The 21,424-nt window shown below is 48.9% G+C and overlaps 1 protein-coding gene and 1 non-coding gene across 4 annotated transcripts in view; both read left to right on the plus strand.

Moving 5' to 3' along the window:
• The window catches only part of ARMC9 (armadillo repeat containing 9), a 152,859-nt gene that overhangs the window by 61,962 nt on the left and 69,473 nt on the right, over positions 1 to 21,424 (plus strand). For all 3 annotated transcript variants that reach the window (XM_066345603.1, XM_066345602.1, XM_066345604.1), the window contains exons 17-19: positions 2,543 to 2,617; positions 9,584 to 9,674; positions 15,609 to 15,664. In XM_066345603.1, coding sequence (XP_066201700.1) covers positions 2,543 to 2,617; positions 9,584 to 9,674; positions 15,609 to 15,664 — 222 coding nt within the window. The remainder of the gene's footprint in view (positions 1 to 2,542; positions 2,618 to 9,583; positions 9,675 to 15,608; positions 15,665 to 21,424) is intronic.
• On the plus strand, positions 4,097 to 4,172 carry TRNAV-AAC (transfer RNA valine (anticodon AAC)). The gene has a single exon. It is a non-coding gene; the product is annotated as a tRNA-Val (tRNA).

Genomic DNA, 21,424 nt, shown 5'->3' on the forward strand with positions numbered 1-21,424 from the left:
GAAGCCATAAGGAAAAGTTGCACATAATTGACCATATGTACATTAAGTAGTTTTGTATGGAAAGAGATGCCATAATTGCTTGACCTGTGGTGTCCAGTGGATAAAACATCGTTGACCTGGAACACCGAGGTCACAGGTTCAAAACCCCAGGCTTCCCTAGTTGAGGCACCTATAAGAAGCAACTATGAGTTGATGATTCCCACTCCTTTACCACTTTCTCTCTCTCTCTCCTCTTTCAAAAATCAATAATTAAAATCTTTTTAAAAAGAGGCCCTGGCATGTTGGCTCAGTGGTACAGCATAGACCCAGCATGTGAAAGTCCTGGGTTCAATTCCCAGTCAGGGCACACAGGGGAAGTGACCATCTGCTTCTCCACCCCTTCCCCTTACCCTCTTTCTCTCTCTCTTTCTCCCCTTCCCGCAGCCATGGCTCAATTGGTTTGAGCGCATTGGCCCTGGGCGCTGAGGATGGCTCCATGGAGCCTCTGCCTCAGGCACTAAAAATAGCTCTGTTGCGAGCATGTCCCCAGATGGGCAGAGCATTGGCCCCAGACGGCAGTTACCGGGTGGATCCTGGTCAGGGCACATGCAGGAGTCTATCTCCCCTCCTCTCACTTAAATTTAAAAAAGAAAGAAAGAAAAAGATGCCATAATCAAAGTCAAAAGACATACGATACCCTAAGAAAAAAATTGCCTCACATATGATAAAAATTTTATATCCCTACTATCTGAAGAACCCCTATAAATTGGTATGCAAAAGTCAAACAAAAAAGCCAACAGAAAAAGGGTAAAGAATATAAATGGGCAATTTACAGAGTAGTAAATCTTTTTATAAATTTTTTACATTGATTTTAGAGAGAGAGGAAGGTAGAGAGAGAGAGAGACATTGATTTGTTTCTGTATATGCTGTGATCAGGTATGAACTCACAGCCTTTGTGTACAAGGATGATGCTCTAACCCAGTGGTCCCCAACCCCCGGGCCGCGGACCGGTACCGGTCCATGGGCCATTTGGTACCGGTCGCAGAGAAAGAATAAATAACTTACATTATTTCCGTTTTATTTATATTTAAGTCTGAACGATGTTTTATTTTTAAAAAATGACCAGATTCCCTCTGTTACATCCATCTAAGACTCACTCTTGACGTTTGTCTTGGTAACGTGATACATTTATCCATCCCACCCTAAAGGCCGGTCCGTGAAAATATTTTCTGACATTAAACCGGTCCGTGGCTCGAAAAAGGTTGGGGACTACTGCTCTAAACAACCAAGCCATCTGGCCAGGGCCAGAGTAGTAAATCTTGATGATCTGTAAACGTGAAAAGACATTTAATTTTGTTAGTAGTCAAGGAAATGAAAATAAAAACAGCTGTAAGATGCCTTTTTCAGCCATCAGACTGGTAGAGATTAAAAGTGGTGGAGTCCAGAGCTGGAGAGCGGTGGGAGGTGGCCCCCGGCCCCCGCTGCGGTGAGGGGCGCAGCCCGCTTGGAAGGGAGCTCTGCTTTGTCAGGCAGTGGCACGCACCACGTCCCGTGTGGCCTGATGGTGGGTTCCCCATGTGAGTGGAACATGGGGCCTGTCCTTGAGGAGATCGTGACAGGGGAGACAGAAGTATAAATCACAGAGCATCCCGAGTCCAGTACTGCGGTGGAGGCCGGTGCAGGAGCAGGGCCCGCCCCCCCTGAGATATTCTGAGTGAGCGTGAAAAGCGGAGTCAGAGCTTTTCAGGTAGATGCATGTGGGAAGAGCACTCCAGCAACGTGAACTGTTAGAACCAGGGCCGAGGCGTGTCACGGCGTGGGGGGGCGGGGCGTCCCTTACGCAGTGTGGTGGGGGGGCGGGGCGTCCCTTACGCAGTGTGGTAGGGGGGCGGGGCGTCCCTTACGTAGTGTGGTAGGGGGGGCGGGGCGTCCCTTACGCAGTGTGGTAGGGGGGGCGGGGCGTCCCCTACGCAGTGTGGTATCTGCCCAGTGTGGTATCTGCCGAGTGCACTTCACGGTGGCAGGGAGGGGGAGCAGAGGGAGGGAACAGAAGCCAAACCCGAAGGGTCCTGTGTGGTGTACCGCGGAGTTAATATAGGACTTTCCGGGTGGGGAGAGGGGTGATCGGGCCCACGTGGTGGGGCTATGGCAGTGATCTGGTGGTTGAGTTAGAGGGTGCACATCACAGGTAGAGACCACTTGAAGATGTGGTGTGGCCTAGGTCATGGGCATGCTGTCTGAGCAAGGACAGTAGCAGGGCGGACGGGAAGAGGGGTTCCTACCAGAGACGGCTTGGAGATCCACAAAGGAGGGCAAGAGAGAGGCACCAGTGACGACTCCGGTTTCTAGTCTCAGTGACGGTGACATCGATTAAGCAGCGAGACAGCAGGGGTACACTTCACGAGGGAATGAAAACCTGCTTCTGAACTCCTCATTGTAGCTGTCACTGGGACGTGACATTTGGAGATGCTCTCATTAGCCAGAGTGTCTCAGTGTGCTGTTTGATGATTGAGTTGTACAGTATTTGAGAACTTGCAAATGACTGTTTTCTCTCCCCTTAAAGATCCAGCCGTATGTGAACGGAGCACTGTACAGCATCCTGTCCGTCCCGTCCATTCGTGAGGAAGCACGAGCCATGGTAAGAACCGCGCCGGCGACACGGCCGGCGCCTGTCTGTGCCGCCGTGGAGGGACTCGGCCAGAGTTTGTGAACCCCCCGAAACTGTACACAAAATGCATGTTTTCAGTGTTCTGATGCGAGTCTGCAGTTTTTATCAGATTCCCAAGGGGTCCCTCTCTCCTTCACTGACCAAGAACTGCAGCGTTAGGAAGTTTTCAGCAAATTTATTTTGGAAAGTTGGAAACATTTTTTACCATTTAAATGGCATTTAAATTTGGGGTTTGGGGAACGCTGATGGATTTCGTAGTAACATAAGCTTAGCGGGAAAATGGCGAAATGGAGAAAACCGTCACTCAGATCCACCTCCAGGATTCCGGATGAATTGTGGCAGCAGTGAAAACTGGTGCAATCAAAACTCTCTTAATCTGCAGACATCCTGATAGCGGCCGAATGGAGCAGAAAGGCCGGTAACAATGATTTCACAGCCCATAAGGGGTTCGTTTGCTCAATAATAAATTCAGTATTGAATGTGTTTGCATAAGTGCTTGTATGGGAAGTCTAAAACAAGCCACAGGTGGTTGGTGTTGCGTTGTGAGGTGACAGATGTGTCTAGATCTAATCCCCAAAACCACTGGAGTGTTATCCTTTCTCCTTACAACCCGTGACACCAGGCTACCAGTGGGCGTATTAAACGCTATGATGAGATAATTAAATGTATGTATTTGCAGAGGCTGAATTCAGTTTGAGACCAGCAAAACATGTTCTTCCACTTGGTTTCGCTTACTTGGAAGAATTGTTAAATCTTCCAGTTGGTCATCTAAATTCCATTGTGAGTTATGCCAGAGATTAAAAAAAAACATATTTAATAACCATTCTAAAAAAGAAAAGAAAAGAAAAGAACCATTCTGTGTGGTCACAGTCAACAATAGGATTTACGTACCTACTGCTATTAAGAAAAAAATCTGCTTTCTCAATACAGAACAGTGGGAAATAAACTTGGTTGAATTCTGCATATGGTCATTCAGAGGGAACAGAGGAATTGTCAACCACGCACAAGGAACAAAACATGCGGGTTTCAGAGAAAAAGAATGGAGGCGACAGGGAATCAAAACGTTTGAAAGACCCTCAGGCCAAAGGGCGGAGAAGGTGGGAGGGAATGCAGGGAAGGGACAGGGACTGAGTTGAGTCGGGAGGAGACTCGCAGTTGCGGGACCTTAGAAAGGATGGCTCTTAGAGATCATCCTGACCAGGGAGGGGAGCTGGAGGGAAGGGAAAGGGTCAGAGACCTGTGTGACCACGTCCAGAGGTCTCACTCTAGATGCAGGAGTCCCAGCAGGAGAGAGGAGAGAGAGAGAATGGGGCAGAAACAGGGTTGAGTAAACAAGGTATCTAGGAAATCCCCAAATGCTTGGAAATTAAAGTGTTGACCCTTGTAAGAGTTATTTGTTGCTGTGCAACAAATTACTCCAAAGTTTAGTGGCTTAAAAAAGTTTTATAGGCCCTGGCCGGTTGGCTCAGCGGTAGAGCGTCGGCCTAACGTGCGGAGGACCCGGGTTTGATTCCTGGCCAGGGCACACAGGAGAAGCGCCCATTTGCTTCTCCACCCCTCCGCCGCGCTTTCCTCTCTGTCTCTCTCTTCCCCTCCCGCAGCCAAGGCTCCATTGGAGCAAAGATGGCCCGGGAGCTGGGGATGGCTCTGTGGCCTCTGCCTCAGGCGCTAGAGTGGCTCTGGTCGCAACATGGCGACGCCCAGGGTGGGCAGAGCATCGCCCCCTGGTGGGCAGAGCGTCGCCCCTGGTGGGCGTGCCGGGTGGATCCCGGTCGGGCTCATGCGGGAGTCTGTCTGACTGTCTCTCCCTGTTTCCAGCTTCAGAAAAATGAAAAAAAAAAAAAAAAAAAGTTTTTATTACCTCTCCCTTTCTGTGGGACAGAGGTTCAAGAGCAGATTGGTGGCGTGGTCCTGGCTAAGAGTCTCTCGCTGGGCTTTAGTGAGGACGTCAGCCAGGGCAGCCAGTGCGTGACCAGGGCTGGAGAACCCACTTCCGTGCTCTCTTACGTGGCCGGCTGGTGGCTGGGGACCTCACTGCCTTGCCCCACGTGCCCCTCCACAGTGCTTCTCTCAGCGTGGCAGCTGGCACCCCCCCAGACATGTGATGCCAGAGAGGCAGAAAGTGGGCAAGATGGAAGCCACGGGCTCCCGTGTAGCCTGGTCTTGGAAATGCTGTCCTGTTGCTTGAGTGTGTTGTTTACATGGACCAACCCAGCACAGTGTGGGGACCACTCAGGAGCAGGGATTCCGGAAAGCGGGGACCATGGGGGCTGGCTGCCACACACTTCTCGGTCACCCGAGTCAAAGAAGTCACAGGGGAATAAGCGGCTACTAATCTTTTGACAAATATGTCCTCTTATTTTTCATTTGTCTTTTAATGATGGCAGCTTTACTTATAATCAAATCTGTTAATATTTTCCTTTATAGTTTTTGACATAAGGTTCTAGTCAGCCTCTGAATTATTGAATTATTGACTTAAAGAAGAAAACTTGGACCACTTAGAGAAAAGTGTAAGCAGCATACGCTTCCTGCTGGCAATTTAAAAGGCATTGAAGTCGTCAGCTGTGGAGGAGCCCGCGGCTGTGGGAGAGGAAGCTGTGGGACACGTTGCCTAAGCCACTGGTTTTCAACCGCTGGTCTGCGGACCGGTCTGCCAGAAATTTCACACCGGTCGTGAAAGAGTTAACCACTAGGATGTTGTACAAAGATTATAGGCCCAGTGATCTTAGTCAAAATTGCTTATGCTCAGGGTGATTTCTGCCTTAGCAGTCCCCAAAATAATTCCCCTATTTTCACTGGTCCCCAAGTGTGAAAAGATTGAAAACTACTGACCTAAGCAGTTGCCTGTGTAAACAATTTATGAGAGAGGTAGGTCTCTCGGGGAGGCTATGGCCAAAATCTCAAATCCTGAGATTTCCCACCTTTCGCTCTTATCCTTGAGGCAGATTTTTGACTGATAAAGGAGTTACATTCTTTTTGCATGTAACAATAATAAAGATAACCACACAATGAGGGGGGAAAAATCATAATCTCACCACCTTAACATCAGCTCAGAACCCCTGGGGAAGTGGGGGCGGAGCTGAGGGTCCCAGACCACGGGGGTGGCCATTCCTGCGCAGCCCTGTGGGGCAGCAGTGCACAGTCTGTGCAGAACCAGGGACACCTGCAGAGTTTGGGGACAGTCATTGTCCTCTGGGCGTTGGTGCAGGGAGGCGGCTCTACAGGGAAGATACCCATTTCCACATTTTTATAACAGTGGAAAACTGGAAGCAGCATGCATGCCTGATAATAGAATTGCTAATGAAATTATGGTCCCTTTGCTCAGAATATTTTTTTTAAATTTATTCATTTTGGAGAGGAGAGGGAGAGACAGAAAGAGAGAGTGGAGAGACAGAGAGAGAGAGAAGGGGGTGAGGAGCTGGAAGCATCAACTCCCATATGTGCCTTGACCAGGCAAGCCCAGGGTTTTGAACCGGCGACCTCAGCATTTCCAGGTCGACGCTTTATCCACTGCGCCACCACAGGTCAGGCCTGCTCAGAATATTAATAGCTATTCAACATGATTGTTAGGAAGAGTGGTGTGAGGCAGTCTGGAAAGTTTTGTGTTGTATAATGAGAGATACAAGCAAAATATGACGTTCTAAGAACTCTGTTTTGCAACTGTGTAAAACGTTTGTGTACTTGTGGAAAATAACAAAGACAACATAAAAATTACACTAGTACCAAAAGCTGTTACAGTGCCCTTAAGTCCCAGGACAGCTAGGTAAGGAGTGCCCGGAAGCCCATCCTTAAGTCACAGGACAGATAGACAAGGAGTGCCCGGAAGCCCATCCTTAAGTCACAGCACAGCTAGATAAGGAGTGCCCAGAAGCCCATCCTTAAGTCACAGCACAGCTAGATAAGGAGTGCCCGGAAGTCCATCCTTAAGTCACAGCACAGATAGACAAGGAGTGCCCGGAAGCCCATCCTTAAGTCACAGCACAGCTAGATAAGGAGTGCCCGGAAGCCCATTCGAACTTTAGGAGCTGCCAAGGTCCGGGGCTAGAGAGCAGAGCAGTCCCCAGGGCTGCCCTCAGCCCCGTCCGCAGCCTAACCGTCGGCGTGGAGCTGTCCCCCGGGATGTAGACCCAGCCAAACATGCTGGCCTGGCCTGGAGCCCACCAGATGCCCTGTCGGTTGGGAAGGCCCCCAGAGGCCCAGGGAGAGCCCTGGAGCTGGGTCGGAAACCACACAACCAGGAGGAACACCCACGTACTCCACAGGGCTGCTCCAGTGAACACACGGCAGCTGAACCGTGACCACAGGGCCCACCGAGCCACCCCTCACACCTGTGGACCAGAAGCTCTGCCTCTGCTGTCCCCAAAGGGTGGATGCTGCCACCACCCACCTGTCACTAAGCTGTGTATTCCCCCTGTACCTGATCTTCACATCACCACTTCCAAATCAGTCTCACATGGGTGCATTTGATTGGCAGAATCTAGGTTGTGTGCCCGGGGATTTTTTATTAAGAAGTCTTCCCCCCAATGATCCTGCTAATTACAGAGAAGGAATTTGTGATTTTTTTTTCCCCCCCTGAAGTAACAACTGAGCTAGAACTAAATGAAAAAAATTTTTTTCAATAAATGAGTAGATGATCATTTGCAAAAGTAACTCCTGGGAAGAAAAAAATAGAGGAAAGCTTGAATGAATTGCTGGTCTCACCCCACTGGTGAAATGTTCAAGTCGTTGACATTGACCGGGTGGGGGCGCCCCTGCTCCTGGGCCTCGTAGAGCTGTCACACTGCTTTCTCTCGACATGTTCCTCTTCCTCTGCCCCTTCCCGTGGGCAGAGATGGAGACTGGGGAGGTCAGCTTGTGAGTCAGAGAGACCTAAACTGGGCTCTCCTGACAGTGAAGGGCCTGTCGCTTAGGTCGGACAAACCCAGGAGCCTGCCTGGTCCCACAGGGCCCTCCGCACTGCTGACCACGCTCGTCTCGACGTCAGGACTTCCCAGTTCTCTTCTCCCGACCTTATTTATTCCCTTGGCTTTAGCTACCAGTTCTCTCTCCTGAGCTATAAACCCTTACCAGACACAACACACACAATCTCAACCGTCGATTGAGCACCTACTGTGGGCCAGCCGTCGGATTAGATGCTTTTTTTTTTTAGGCATAATTTCCAGCAGTGAGATGCACAGGCCCTACATAAACAATTTAATTTATTTGACAGATGTGTACATCTCCAAAACCAACACTCAATTATATGCTTTATCTTTTTAAAATCTCATGTTAAGTCAAATCGTCATCCTCATTTTGTAGTTGGGAGAGGTTAAGTAATTTCAGGGTCACACAATTAGTTCATGGGGAGGTGGGATTACAATCCAGATTTAACCTTTCTGGAAGGTAATGCTCTACTCTTTTATTTTTTTATTTATTTTTATTAAGTGAGAGGCTAGGAGCCAGAGACAGACTCCTGCAGGTGCCCCAACCAGGATCCACCCAGCAAGCCCCTACCAGGCAGTGCTCAGCCAGGCTACAATTCTGTTGCTTGGCAACCGAGCTATTTCAACACCTGAGGCCGAGGCCATGGAGCCATCCTCAGTTCCCGGGGCCAACTTTGCTCAAACCATTTGAACCATTTGAGACATGGCTGTGGGAGGGGAAGAGAGAGAGAGAGAGATGGGGGATAGAGAAGCAGATGGTCACTTCTGTATGCCCTGACCGGGAATTGAACCCGGGACTTCCACACGCCAGGCCGATACTCTACTGCTGAGCCAACCAGTCAGGGCCATAATGCTCTGCTTTAGATGATGGAAACTCATACCATGTTTAAAGCTACACTTAGCACTTCTTTTAAAAATGTTTTTCATTGATTTGAGAGAGAGAGAAAGGGTGAGAGAGCCAGAGAGAGGAGAAAGGGGAAAGAGAGAGAAGCAGCATTCGTGTGTCACTTAGTTGTCCTATGTAGTCATGCACCCACTGATTGCTTCTCATACATGCCCTGACCAGGCAGGGATCGAACCCGTGACCTCGGTGCACCTGGATGACACCTTATTCACTGTCCCCAGCCAGGGCTCTGCGTACCTCTTTTGGATTCATTATTAGATATGCTTTTCCCTCGTGGTGGTGAGAAGGCTTCATCAGCTGCAGCCATACATTCAAACGCTGCCGGGGAGGAGGGGAACGGTCCATCACCTCTGCATTTCCCTGGAATTCTGTCAGTATTAAAAGTTTTGATGCCAGTGTTTTCTAATAAATAATGCCTGGTGCAGCGACTTGATCATTCTTTTGATAGAAACAGAATAATAACTGTTTAAAAAGGGGTCCTATTTTATTGTTTTAATTTTATTTATTCATTTTAGAGAGGGGATGAGGAGAGAGATAGAAAGAGAAGGGAGGAAGGAGCAGGAAGCATCAATTCCCATATGTGCCTTCACCAGGCAAGCCTGGGGTTTCGAACCAGCAACCTCAATGTAAAAAGAGGTCCTGTTTTAAAAAATAAAAAAGAGGTCCTATTTGTTTATTTATTTCTCTGAACACATGTTTTTTTACTTTTCAAAGACCATATTTGGCCCTAAAATCTAGAAGGTAGTGTATAAATTTAGGGAAAACACAGGAAAGAACCTCCCCCCCCCCCCAAAAAAAATACAAACAACATAGTCCTGAAACTAAAGGGAATACATATGCAGTAAAATTTTATAATCTTTTTTTTTAACTAAATATGTTATAATTAAGTCAGATCATTAACTAAAAAGAAAATAGTTTCACTGTAAACTATAAAAAGAACAAAAAGCATTTTTAGTACTGAGCAGGGGAATTTTTATTGTGCTTAGTTATACAAGGAGGTGTTTGGGGTGGGGGGATTAGCCAAAATGACCGCATTGAAAAGTAGTCCCTGCCCCCCCCCCCCCCCACCAAACATGGACGTGGTCATGGTTACTCTCTCCGTTGCTCCAGGGAATGGAAGACATCCTCCGCTGCTTCCTCCGAGAAGGCAATGCCGAAATGACCCGCCAGATCGAGTTCATCGTCAAGCAGCTGAACGCAGGTCAGTTGAAGGCAAGGCTCTGTGCTCTGGCCTTCGGCTCTTTCCCACACGCCGGGAAGCTGCTGGGTGGGCCCTCCTGCCAGAGGCCTTGTCCTATTGTCGTAAAGTAGCGTTCCACCGGGGTTACGTAGAAACGCCAAGTCCAAATGACTTTTTAGGAGTTTTATTAATAGGAGGAGATTTATTTATAAGCCGGCTGCATATGACAAACACGGGGTATAGCTGACCCAAATCATGCATCCAGAATATAGCTCTGAGGCTAGTTATATACACTTGATCACATACAGATCTGGGGGAAGGGAAAAGGAACACAATAATTAATTCATTAACAAGCTTATAACATTTGTCTATAGGATCTATAAAAAACATTCCTACATATTAAAATTTATAAGGTAACACAATAGCAAAGGATGTCATTTTACATATCAAAAGACATTCCCAAATCTTTCAGTGTCCACCTGCCATTCCTTTGTCTAGAGGTACATACGTCAATCACATGGTATCAGGATGGGAGGGGCTTACATGATGTCAGAGGATAAGTGTTTGTAAATTGCCCATTAAAGCAGGGGTAGTCAACCTTTTTATACCTACCGCCCACTTCTATATCTCTGTTAGTTGTAAAATTTTCTAACCGCCCACCAGTTCCACAGTAATGGTGATTTATAAAGTAGGGAAGTAACTTTACTTATAGAATTTATAAAGCAGAGTTACAGCAAGTTAAAGCATATAATAGTAATTATTAAGTACTTTATGTTGGATTTTCGCTAAGTTTGGCAGAATAAATCTTTATAAAACAACTTACTATAGTTAATCTATCTTTTTATTTATACTTTGGTTGCTCCGCTACCGCCCACCACGAAAGCTGGAACGCCCACTAGTGGGCGGTAGGGACCAGGTTGACTACCCCTGCATTAAAAAGAAAGAAAGGGGAGAGGAAAGGGCTACTCCAATCTCTCTTCCCTCTCCGGCATTCCTGGCTAGCTGTTTACCTTCTTCCTCACAGGTGTGGGGGAACAGAGGGGGAAAGAAACCTAACTCTTCCTTCTAAAATATTAATATTAATTTTTCAGTTCTTTGGTACCTCACCACAGTATCTTGGAGTTTATTCAGGAGCACAGGTGAACCCAGAAAAAGTTCAACCAGGTAGTCAAGGCCACACTGTCCCCAAATCAACAGTCACTTATCCCACGTTAGGCTTATAGTCAACAAGAAGAATTCAAAAGCACTTACCGAAACCCTCCGCTACCTGTAAGTTCTCTATGTGGGTCTCTCCCTCCTTGCTCCTCCCCGCCTCCGAAGAGTGGCTTCCAGAGCCCTAGGGTCCAGTGATGGAGACGGATGCCAGTCTTCCCAGCGCCACTGGAGGCACGGGGGTCCTGCGCCCACACTCAGTTGCTCCAGAAAAGTTTGTTGCCGCTGACAGCAAGGAAGGAAGCGATCTCTTTTCTGTCTGGCTTCCTCCGTTACCATGACAGCCCACATCCCACAATAAGCAGAAAAGGCCGGTGAGGGAGGCCTCAGATGGACCGGGAAGGTATCAGGCATCCACGGCTCCTTCTGTGGACACCCGACACCTTCATCCTGATTCATACACGTGCCAGCATCCAGAGGCCACACGTGTCACTTATGTCTGTCTACGTGTCCTTCCTCAGCACCTATTCGTCCACGTCACTAAAAGGCCAAGTGCACAAATTGTGTTCAGCACATGAACAAGGTAAAAAAAAAATCCATCTCTCGATCACAGGGTAAAGTGAATCCCGTGATCTCTAATCCCAAGTCAGCGCATAACCAGAGCCAAGCACAGGGGAGATGCCAGACACCCTTCCCTGGAAATAGCCCAAAGGTGGCTCTTCCAGTTCACGGTTCACAGCCGGGCTGCACAGGGCAGCCCCCACCCCAGTTAAATCAGAACTTCTGGGGGACCCCAGGTGTGCATGGTGTTAAAGCACCCAGGTGATTCCAACATGCAGCCAAGGTGGCGAATCGCTGCCTCAGACAGACACACAGGTGGAGGCAGGTGGAGGGCCTTCCAGGGCCCCTGACCAGCAGGGCACAGGGGACAGCGGCCAGGGAGTGTGAGAGCTTGGCTCCCTTCAGGCTGGGCCCGTTTCCATCTGAACACCCTTCCTTCTGGTTTTTAGGGAGCAAGTATAATTCGTCTCAAATTCAGGAGGGCAAGAAAGAGAACTTTATTTTCTGTAACAATAATTCTGACTTCGTCTTTGTGACAGAGACAGAGAGAGAGATAGGGACAGACAGGAAGGGAGATGAGAAGCATCAATTTTTAGCTGAGGCACCTTAGTTGTTCATTGATTGATCTCTCATATGTGCCATGACCGGGGGGGGGGTGCTATAGCAGACCGAGTGACCCCTTGCTCAAACCAGCGACCTTGGGCTCAAGCTGGTGAGCCTTGCTCAAACCAAATGAGCCCGCGCTCAAGCTGGCAACCTCAGGGTCTCGAACCTGGGTCCTCCGCGTCCCAGTCTGACGCTCTATCCACTGCGCCACCGCCTGGTCAGGTCTAATTCTGACTCTGAGCTTACATTCTGCAGACATATTAAAATAATAATAATAAAGTGAACGGAAACCTTGTGCTCAGCCCTGGCTGAGGTTGTACCCTAACCTTCTCTGGGTAGGCAGGCCCTGGTCTGCAAAGGTGGCACAATGCTGGGCAGTGTTGTTCCCTCTCTTCTCCATGGCCACCTGCATGCCGAGGCCTCCCTCCCACGCCAGGGGTCCTGTACAGTGGCGGGGTCCCGTTTGGGCTGAGCTTCCGTTTCCTGAGACTCACCGCCTCCCTCTCCTTGTCAGCCTTCTCACCTCCCCAGCAGCCAAGAAGCAGGATGCCCGCCACCCTTATTCTATGACTAAAAGACATATCTTACATAAAACTGACCCTTGGAACAGCACGCCAAAGAATATGAGGAGGGAGGGGTCAGTTTACATTTCTGTACGGGATGTACTTTGGCAGGAAGTTACCTGGGCAGAGCTAAGGTAACTTTCCTTGTGTATTCAGGAAAGGCTTGGGGAATACCTGCTTAACTCAGTAAGTCCAGTTTAAATAAAGACCGTCTAAAGTGTTTATTATATTTTTTATCTCAAGTTCCTGAGGTATTCTGTACCCATTGGACAGTGGCAGGACCCAGACATGAGTGCCCAGAAGTCTGCTACTCTGAAACAAAATTAGAAAGTCGTTGAACATCCATTGGGATGGAGGACCAGACCTATGTGCTCAATACCTTAGCATGCGTGTGGCCATCTTTACATCAGAGTGTGCGTCCCAGCATCGGGAGGGAGCCCGGAGGAGGGAGAGCGGGAGCGGGTCCATCCAGGCCAGGCCTCGGCCTCCAGTGCAAGCTCACAGCAGGGTAGGGATGAGCCGTGGTTTTCTGGTTTAAGACCCTGACATGGCGCTGCCGCACCTGTGTGTGGAGCGCTGACTTTCTCGTTTTCTTTTAGTGAACTTGGTGGCACGAATACGGGTTTCCACCCTTTCGAGTCCTTTGCGGTCCTCTAGCACTCTCCCAAGAGAGTATTAAGGCTTTCAAGTTCAGAAATTCCGTTGTATTTTAGGAACCTAACCCACTGGTGGGGAAGACTACTGTAGAGCAGTGGTCCCCAACCCCCTCGGTTCACAGGACTGGGTTGTCTCCGGGAATGGATGGGTCTGAGCCAGTAGGCTCGGGGAGGGGAATATGGCTGGATGAGCCAGTGGCCCTAGAAATGTCTAAGATTCTAAAAAAATAAAATAAAAAAATCCCTATTTGAAAAGAAAGATTAATCATTGGTGAATATCGCAGTAAGAATAAATAACTTACGTTATTTCCGTTTTATTTATATTTAAGTCTGAACGATGTTTTATTTTTTAAAAATGACTAGATTCCCTCTGTTATATCCGTCTAAGACTCACTCTTGACGTTTGTCTCAGTCACATGATACATTTATCCGTCCGACCCTAAAGGCCGGTCTGTGAAAATATTTTCTGACATTAAACCGGCCCGTGGCCCAAAAAAGGTTGGGGACCACTGCTGTAGAGAAACTGAAGGGTAACTCAGCCCTCAGCTAAGGGGCCAGCAGACACGGGCCAGTCACTGAAGAGAGGACAGAGAGCTGACCAGTCGCTGGACAGGCGTCAGGCAGAGCCGGACTCAGCAGCTGGGCCATCAGGAAAGGGCGGACACGGGCAGCTCCAGCGCCGTGCCCCGTTAGTTACCGGTCTGAGGGCACGTGGTGGGGAGCCACAACTCTGAGAACTGGGTAGGGGACAGGGTTCGTGTCCTCGTCTCCCCGGAGCGGAGGACCCGCGGCTTGTACGGTACTTCAGTTCACAGGACTGGGTTGTCTCCAGGAAAGGATGGGTCTGAGCCAGTAGGCTCGGGGAGGGGAATATGGCTGGATGAGCCAGTGGCCCTAGAAATGTCTAAGATTCTAAAAAAAAAAAAAAAAATCCCTATTTGAAAAGAAAGATTAATCACTGGTGAATATCGCAGCACTTCCACATTGACAACTGCTTGCTTGCAAGCCCTTTACCGAAGGTGGAATGGAGTCGTGCTCTTCATGGGCCGGTAGGGAACAGAAGTTAGGTAACCAAGCTTCAGGGTGACAGCATCCTTCTGTCTGCAAAGTGGCTTTCTTGACCAAACAGATTCTGTGACAGTGGCGGCACGGCCCTTGATGGGCGTGGAGGCTTGCCAGCTGCAGCGAGGCGGGGAGTCCTGTCCTGGCCTCAGTCCAGCCAATCGCTGTCCAGTCCTGTGGGTGAGAAGATACCCAGGCAAGTCAGCAGCCGTCATTCACTAGTGCACGTGGATCGCCCAAAAGCGGTGATTATTATCGGACTTGTAGATAAAACGCCGAGTGTATTCAGGGGAGACGCTGGTGACTGCTCGGTGAGGAATCAAGGAAGGCTTCATGGAGGAGAAAGTAACTCCTACGTTACACCTACTGTGTACCTGGTCCCGGGCCAGGTGGCTTAGTTCTGGTGTGTTGTGAGATCTCCCAACAACCCTAGGAAGTAGATGGTCTCATACCCATTTTACAGACGAAGAAATAGAGGCTCATTCTTTCTGTGACTCTGTTGTGCTACTATTTTTTTTCCTCCTTTGTAAACTCTTTAAGATCTAGCAGTGAACCACGGGCGCCTTCAGCAACCCTGCCTGCCATGACCACTACCCCTGGCCTGGGTGGGGAAATCATGGGATTTGAACATAGAGTCAGTTTCCATCTCAGCTCTGTCACTTGCTGGGAGTGTGACCATAAACAAGCCCCTTATCCTCTCTGTGTGGGTGGCAGTATCTCACACAACGCCGAGCAGTAACCCTAGTTTCCTTTCCCCCGGATTCCTCTGGAACTGTGTGGTGGCTGTTCATTTTTCTCATGCTATCACTAAGTGTTCTGATAAAAATGGAGAGATGTATTTAAAATTGCTTAGGATGATATCAAACTTGAGCTGCAATGGCCCCAGGAACATGATTGTTTTTTGTTTGTTTGTTTGTTTGTTTTTACAGAGAAAGATAGGGACAGATAGGCAGGAACAAAGAGAGATGAGAAGTATCAATCAGTAGTTTTTCATTGCGACACCTTAGTTGTTCATTGATTGCTTTCTCATATGTGCCTTGACCATGGGCCTCCAGCAGACCCAGTAACCCCTTGCTCAAGCCAGCGACCTTGGGTCCAAGCTGGTGAGCTTTGCTCAAACCAGATGAGCCCACGCTCAAGCTGGCGACCTCGGGGTCTCGAATCTGGGTCCTCCGCATCCCAGTCCGACGCTCTATCCACTGCGCCACCACCCGGTCAGGCAGAAACATGATTGTTTTGATGTAACCTAATTCTCCTTAGGGTGTTGACACGACTCTGCAGAGGCCGGAGGAATTTGTTGGCCATGGCTCCTCACTGTGCTCACAGTTACTCGTTGATTTTTTTTTTCTTTATAGAAGAGCTCCTGGATGGTGTTCTTGAATCTGATGATGACGAAGATGAAGATGATGAAGTAAGTTGGAGGCTCTCACACCACATGGGAGACTTGTGTCAGGCTATTCTGGTTCTCTTCCTTGCCCTGAAAAGTGAGTCCAGAAATGGAGATTTTTCTCGCTGCTCCATTGCTCACAATTCTGTAGGTTGGCTCGCATTCAGCTGGGTGACTTTCTGCTGGTCTCCCTTGGGGTGTCATGTGGCTACTTCTTTCTGTGTCCGCGCTGGCCGTGTACCTTCCACAGCCTCTCTCCATGTGGCCTCTGACCGCTCAGTGGTCTAGCCCAGACTTTGTTACCGACTGGCCGCTGGGCTCTAAGAGGGAAGAAACGAAAGCTGCCCACCGACTCTGGGGCTCGGTGGTCTCAGAGCATCGCTGTGCTGCGTCCTGTTCAGGTCACATGGCGGCACCCGCCAGGCTGTGGGCGGCACGGAGCTCCACCAATGGGCTTCAGGGCGGAGGCCTGGTGGGGCCACGTCTGAAGTCCGTCTGCCGCGTGGTGGGTGGGAGTCCTGCAGCCCATACAGGGACGCCGCACTCCCTAGCACTTGGTATTTGTGGAAGGTCGGAAGAGCAGTTCTTCAAAGGGAGTTGTTTTGCACCTGTCCTCCCTGGGTGGGAATGTTGGGTGTGAGGCTCGCCGTGAGAATCGGCAGCGTGCGAGTGTGGGGCCCGGTTCAGAGCTGGCGGGATAAATCACTCCGCTCTGCCATTCCACATTCTTTTGCTACGGGTTTCCATGGCTGCAAAAAATCTGCTTCCCTGGTGCTTTAGAGCGTGAAGGTTCAGGAATGACAGGGGTGAGTCTCGTGGAATGGTGTAGAGGTGACTCATGGGCTGTGGAGGGATGTTCAGATGACAGATGACGTTTCACTGTTTTTCCTGCAGACCTGGAAAGAGCATGCGTGCTCTCCGGTCCTCTGTGGCCGTCTGTGATTTACATGTCTTCTGGGTGCTGGGGAGTGGGTGCTAGCAGATGTCTTTTCATTGGAGCTGTGGTCTAGCAGTGCAAAGGGTGTGCAAAAGCCAGGTTTCTGTTCATTGATGTCATCAGTTATGGGAGATAGTTCATTTAGGAGCGCTCCACCAAAGAGGACAGTTTGCTGAGTTCTGCCAGTGATGGTCCCTCCTCAGGCAGCTCCCACCTGCCATTTTCTTCATGGGCTGTAGGTGGCACCAGTGAGCGCTGTTCCCTCAGCCTGGTGAGACAGGCTCGTGGGGACCTCAACAGGGGGTGGGGGGTGGGTGGGGGGTGTCCAGGCCAGCACTTTCTCCAGGCCCCTTCCTCCACAAAGGTGGATCTGAGAGGGGAGGAGATCAGCCTCAAATTACCGGGGAGTTAATGTCAGGAAAACATGGTTTCAAACAGGGACCAGCAGACCTTCCGTAAAGAGGAAGATACTGAATGTTTCAGGCTCTGCAGGCCACAGGGCTGTCCCAGCCCGTCCACCCTGCCCCTTTAACAGAGCAGCCATACAGAATGGGCAAGCGTGGCAGTGTTCCCATAGAACTTTATGTGTGGACAGTAAAATTTGAATTTTGTATGACTTTTATGTGTCACTAAACTTTTTTTCAAATATTTAAAAATGTAAAAGTTATTCTTAGCTTGCTGGTCTTCCAAAAACAGGCCTTTGGGGCCATCCTTTGGCAGCCTGTGGAGAGAAGCCAGCTCCATGACTCAGTCTTCTAGTGACTGTGATAGGACACCACCCCTGTGCCTGGCCCTCCAGTACCGCTTTAAACTATATTTTGAGCCTGACCTGTAGTGGTACAGTGGCTAGAGTGTTGATTTGGAATGCTGAGGTTGCTGGTTCGAAACCTCAGGCTTGCCTGGTCAAGACACATACAAGAAGCAACTACAAGTTGCTGCTTCCTGCTCCTCTCCTCCTTCTCTCAAATCAATAAATAAAATCTTTTTTAAAAATTTAAACTGGCCCTGGCCAGTTGGCTCAGTGGTAGAGCGTCGGCCTGGCATGCAGGAGTCCTGGGTTCGATTCCCAGCCAGGGCACACAGGAGAAGCGCCCATCTGCTTCTCCACTCCTCCCCCTCTCCTTTCTCTCTGTCTCTCTCTTCCCCTCCCGCAGCCAAGGCTCCATTGGAGCAAAGTTGGCCCGGGTGCTGAGGATGGCTCTGTGGCCTCTGCCTCAGGCGCTAGAATGGCTCTGGTTGCAACAGAGCAATGCCCCAGATGGGCAGAGCATTGCCCCCTGGTGGGCATGCTGGGTGGATCCTGGTCGGGCGTATGCGGGAGTCTGTTTGACTGCCTCCCCGTTTCCAACTTCAGAAAAATACAAAAAAAAAAAAATTTAAACTGGCCCTGGCTGGTTGGCTTAGCAGTAGAGCATCGACCCAGCATGTGGAAGTCACAGGTTCAATTCCTGGTCAGGGCACACAAGAGAAGTGACCATTTGCTTCTCTGCCCCTCCCCTTCTCCCTTTCTCTCTCTCTCTCTCTCTTTCCCTCCTGTAGCCATGGCTTAATTGATTCAAACACGTTGGCCCCAAGTACTAAGAATGGCTCCATGGAGCCTCTGCCTCAGGTGCTAAAAATTACTTGGTTGCGAGCAAGCCCAGATGGGCAAAGCATCGGCCCTAGACGGGTTGCCGGGTGGATCCTTGTTGGGGTGCATGCGGGAGTCTATCTCCACTACTCTCACAAAAAAATAAATAAATTATATTTTGACTTAATATCTTATTTAATTTAAATAATTTTTTGTTGTTGCATATAAAAGTTTCTCCTAAGATCTGTTTTTCCCCTTCCTGATTTACCCCTTAGGGGTTTTTTGTTTTGTTGCTAGTAACCCACTTATTTTTTATTGCAAGGGAAAATTCATTTGGTTCAGCAGTTCTAGTTAGGGATAGAAATTCAACTTCAAGAAATTTCCCTGTGGAAGAAATTATAGTCTACTATGATTGGAGGAATATAAAGATCTTTTAATTTTTCTGGACTTTTTGCAACTCCACAGATTTTATTTTAAGAAAACAGTGTTTGAAAATACTGTGATAACTGGTGTTTTCAGAAGGTTCCTGGATGGGGTGTAGTTGGGAAATTAGAAGGAAAGACTGTCATTTGGGACCATAACTTGACCCTCTGTGATGGACGCAGGTGAGCAGCGCCTGGCCCCTCCCTCGCTGGTGATCCCAGCTGTTCGGCGCGGAGCATTAGTGAGGGTGACCTGTCCTTCTCTACTCAGCTTTCGCTGAGGGCAGGCGTGACCTTTAAAATTAGAGAAATGACAGTGAAAGATGCTTAGACTAAAGGAAAATTTTCAAAAATCATTTGAACAAGTGGTACTTTGTTGGAATGTGGCTGTCATCTCCCAAGGTGACAACTTTGAAGGAGACGGCAAAATTATTGTCAGAGCCTTAGAGTAATAATATACATCATCTTACTCATCAACATAAAATAATTTTTTAAATTCAATAGTTAGCCCTGGCTGGATAGCTTGGTTGGTTAGAGTATCGTCCCGAAGCGCAGACATTGCCGCTTCAACCCCAAGTCAGGGGACATGCAGGAACAGATCAATGTTCCTGTCTCTCTCTCTCTCTCCCCCTTCCTCTTTCGCTAAAATCAATAAAAATAAAAATTAAACTTTTAAAGAATTACTATTTAGCCCCAAGCACAGATAAGATAGAGGAAGTATTGTTTGCAGTTGGCTGCTTCCTGCCTTGGAAGATGAAATGGCTCTGTGGGAGGCGGGCGGGGCAGCAGAGGTGGGGGGGCATGCTCACCTCCCCCCCCCCCCATAGAGCTGAAATCTGCCCACTTACAACTTTGGCCACAGGTCCTGCTCCACCGGACACTCTCAGAGAAGACCCCCCAGGGGCAAAATCTAATTAAAAAAAAAAGATTTTATTTATGTATTTTAGAGAGGAGAGAGAGAAGGGGGAGGAGCAGGAAACATCAACGCCCATATGTGCCTTGACCGGGGAAGTCAGGGTTTCGAACCGGAGACCTCAGTGTTCCAGGTCGACGCTTTATCCACTGCGGCACCACAGGTCAGGTGGTGATTTTTTCTAATTTCTAAAAATGGAACAACTTGTTCTGATTGTTAATACTTAGTATGACTGGAAATACATACATAGATTTATATTTTAGAATTTAAAAAAAAGGTGAAGGTGGAGCTAGAATGGTAGCTAGAAATGGTATTTTCTGACTTGAAGACTGTCCAGGATATAATGTTAGATGGTAAGAGGCAGTTGCAAAGTATTGTGCACAGTATGGTTCTGTTGGGCAGATAAAATGTATTATGCTCACTTTGTTAAAGAGGCCATCGCCCAGGTGATATTAATGTGTGTTGGAGATCGTTGTAACCTGGGGCTTGGTTTTGGGATTAAGCCTTTCCCACCCTTTTTGCTGTAGGGCGGTACAATCCAATCATGCCTCAGAGAAGTGACTTCGTATTAGAGACTACCCTATTTTGTATATTGGATTAAAGGTTGTGAAGCTACACTATAAAATGGGGGCAGAACGGGACTTGACTCTTGGTTCCTGAGGTTAGCATGAGAGAGCAGAGAGAGTAGAGCCAGCAGCAGGAGGAGGCCACGTGGAGGAGGCCAGGAAAAGCAGCCAAGATGGCGGAGTGCTGAGTGAGATGCCAGTTTGTGTAGAGTTTGTATCTGGGAGAAGGAAGGAGATGGGGAACTGAGGAGAATAAGTCTGGTGAGCTAGAAACCTTTGATTCTAGGAAACTCGGATAAATCAGTAGCTTTGTGAGCACTGAATGTGATTGGGTTTTGGAGCCTAGTATATGTTTTTACTTGCCCGCCGGGTGCAAACTAGGATTAAAGACTATGGCCCACCAGCTTTTGGCTCCACTGTTTCTTTACCGACTGTCCGAATCCAATGCGAACCTGCATGGGCCAGAAGGCTGCTGTGATGGTGGCCCTGGCCACGGCTGCTGGCTTTACAGGTTCCATCTCAGGAAAAATAAACATGTAAACACACGTCCCAAGAGTTCTATATGTGCTTACACATCTGCTCAGCACGCTCTCGTTGTTGACACTGGAAGCCAGCTGGGCGGTAGGGAGTGGATGGCTGGGTGAGAGGTGAGGAGAGGCCTTGATGAGCCCACATCAAGTGGAAGGGCACGAGGGGTTAGAGGGCAGAGGGCAGTTGCTGAGCATCATGGTAGACTAATGGGGCGAAAAGCCAACTGAGTGGTTGAGGGGTGTGTGCACAATGAGAGAAGGGAGCTGATGAGTCCAGACAGCTCCTTCCAGTCAGCCGTGAGCGGGAGGGGAGCTGGGAGGAGCTAAACAGGGCATTTCTGTCTGGTTTCCATTTGAGAGAGACCTAAGCGTGTTAATATGCTAGTGGGAAGGGGGGGGGGGTGACCATTCAAGGCAGGAGGAGGCGGCATCGGGCCGGCCGGTGTCTTCGTTGTTTTCTAGATTGCTTCTTATACCCCTTGGCCCGGAAGACCCACTGAGACCTCCAGAGAAATAATACTAAGTAAGCTTGGCCGGGCACACAAAGGAAGGACTAAGTGACAGCTACAGTTTAGGGGTTCAAGCACAGCCCATCAGCTCTTTGAAGAAATGTATTTAATTAATTAATTAATTAATTAATTTTTTTTTGTATTTTTCCGAAGTGAGAAGCAGGGAGGCGGCAGACAGACAGACTCCTGCATGCACCCGACCGGGATCCACCCGGCATGCCCACCAGTGGGCGATGCTCTGCCCATCTGGGGCGTTGCTCTGTTGCTGCCGGAGCCATTCTAGCGCCTGAGGCAGAGGCCATGGAGCCATCCTCAGTGCCCGGGCCAACTTTGCTCC

The sequence above is a fragment of the Saccopteryx leptura genome, chromosome 7, assembly GCF_036850995.1.
Source record: "Saccopteryx leptura isolate mSacLep1 chromosome 7, mSacLep1_pri_phased_curated, whole genome shotgun sequence".
NCBI lineage: Eukaryota > Metazoa > Chordata > Mammalia > Chiroptera > Emballonuridae > Saccopteryx > Saccopteryx leptura.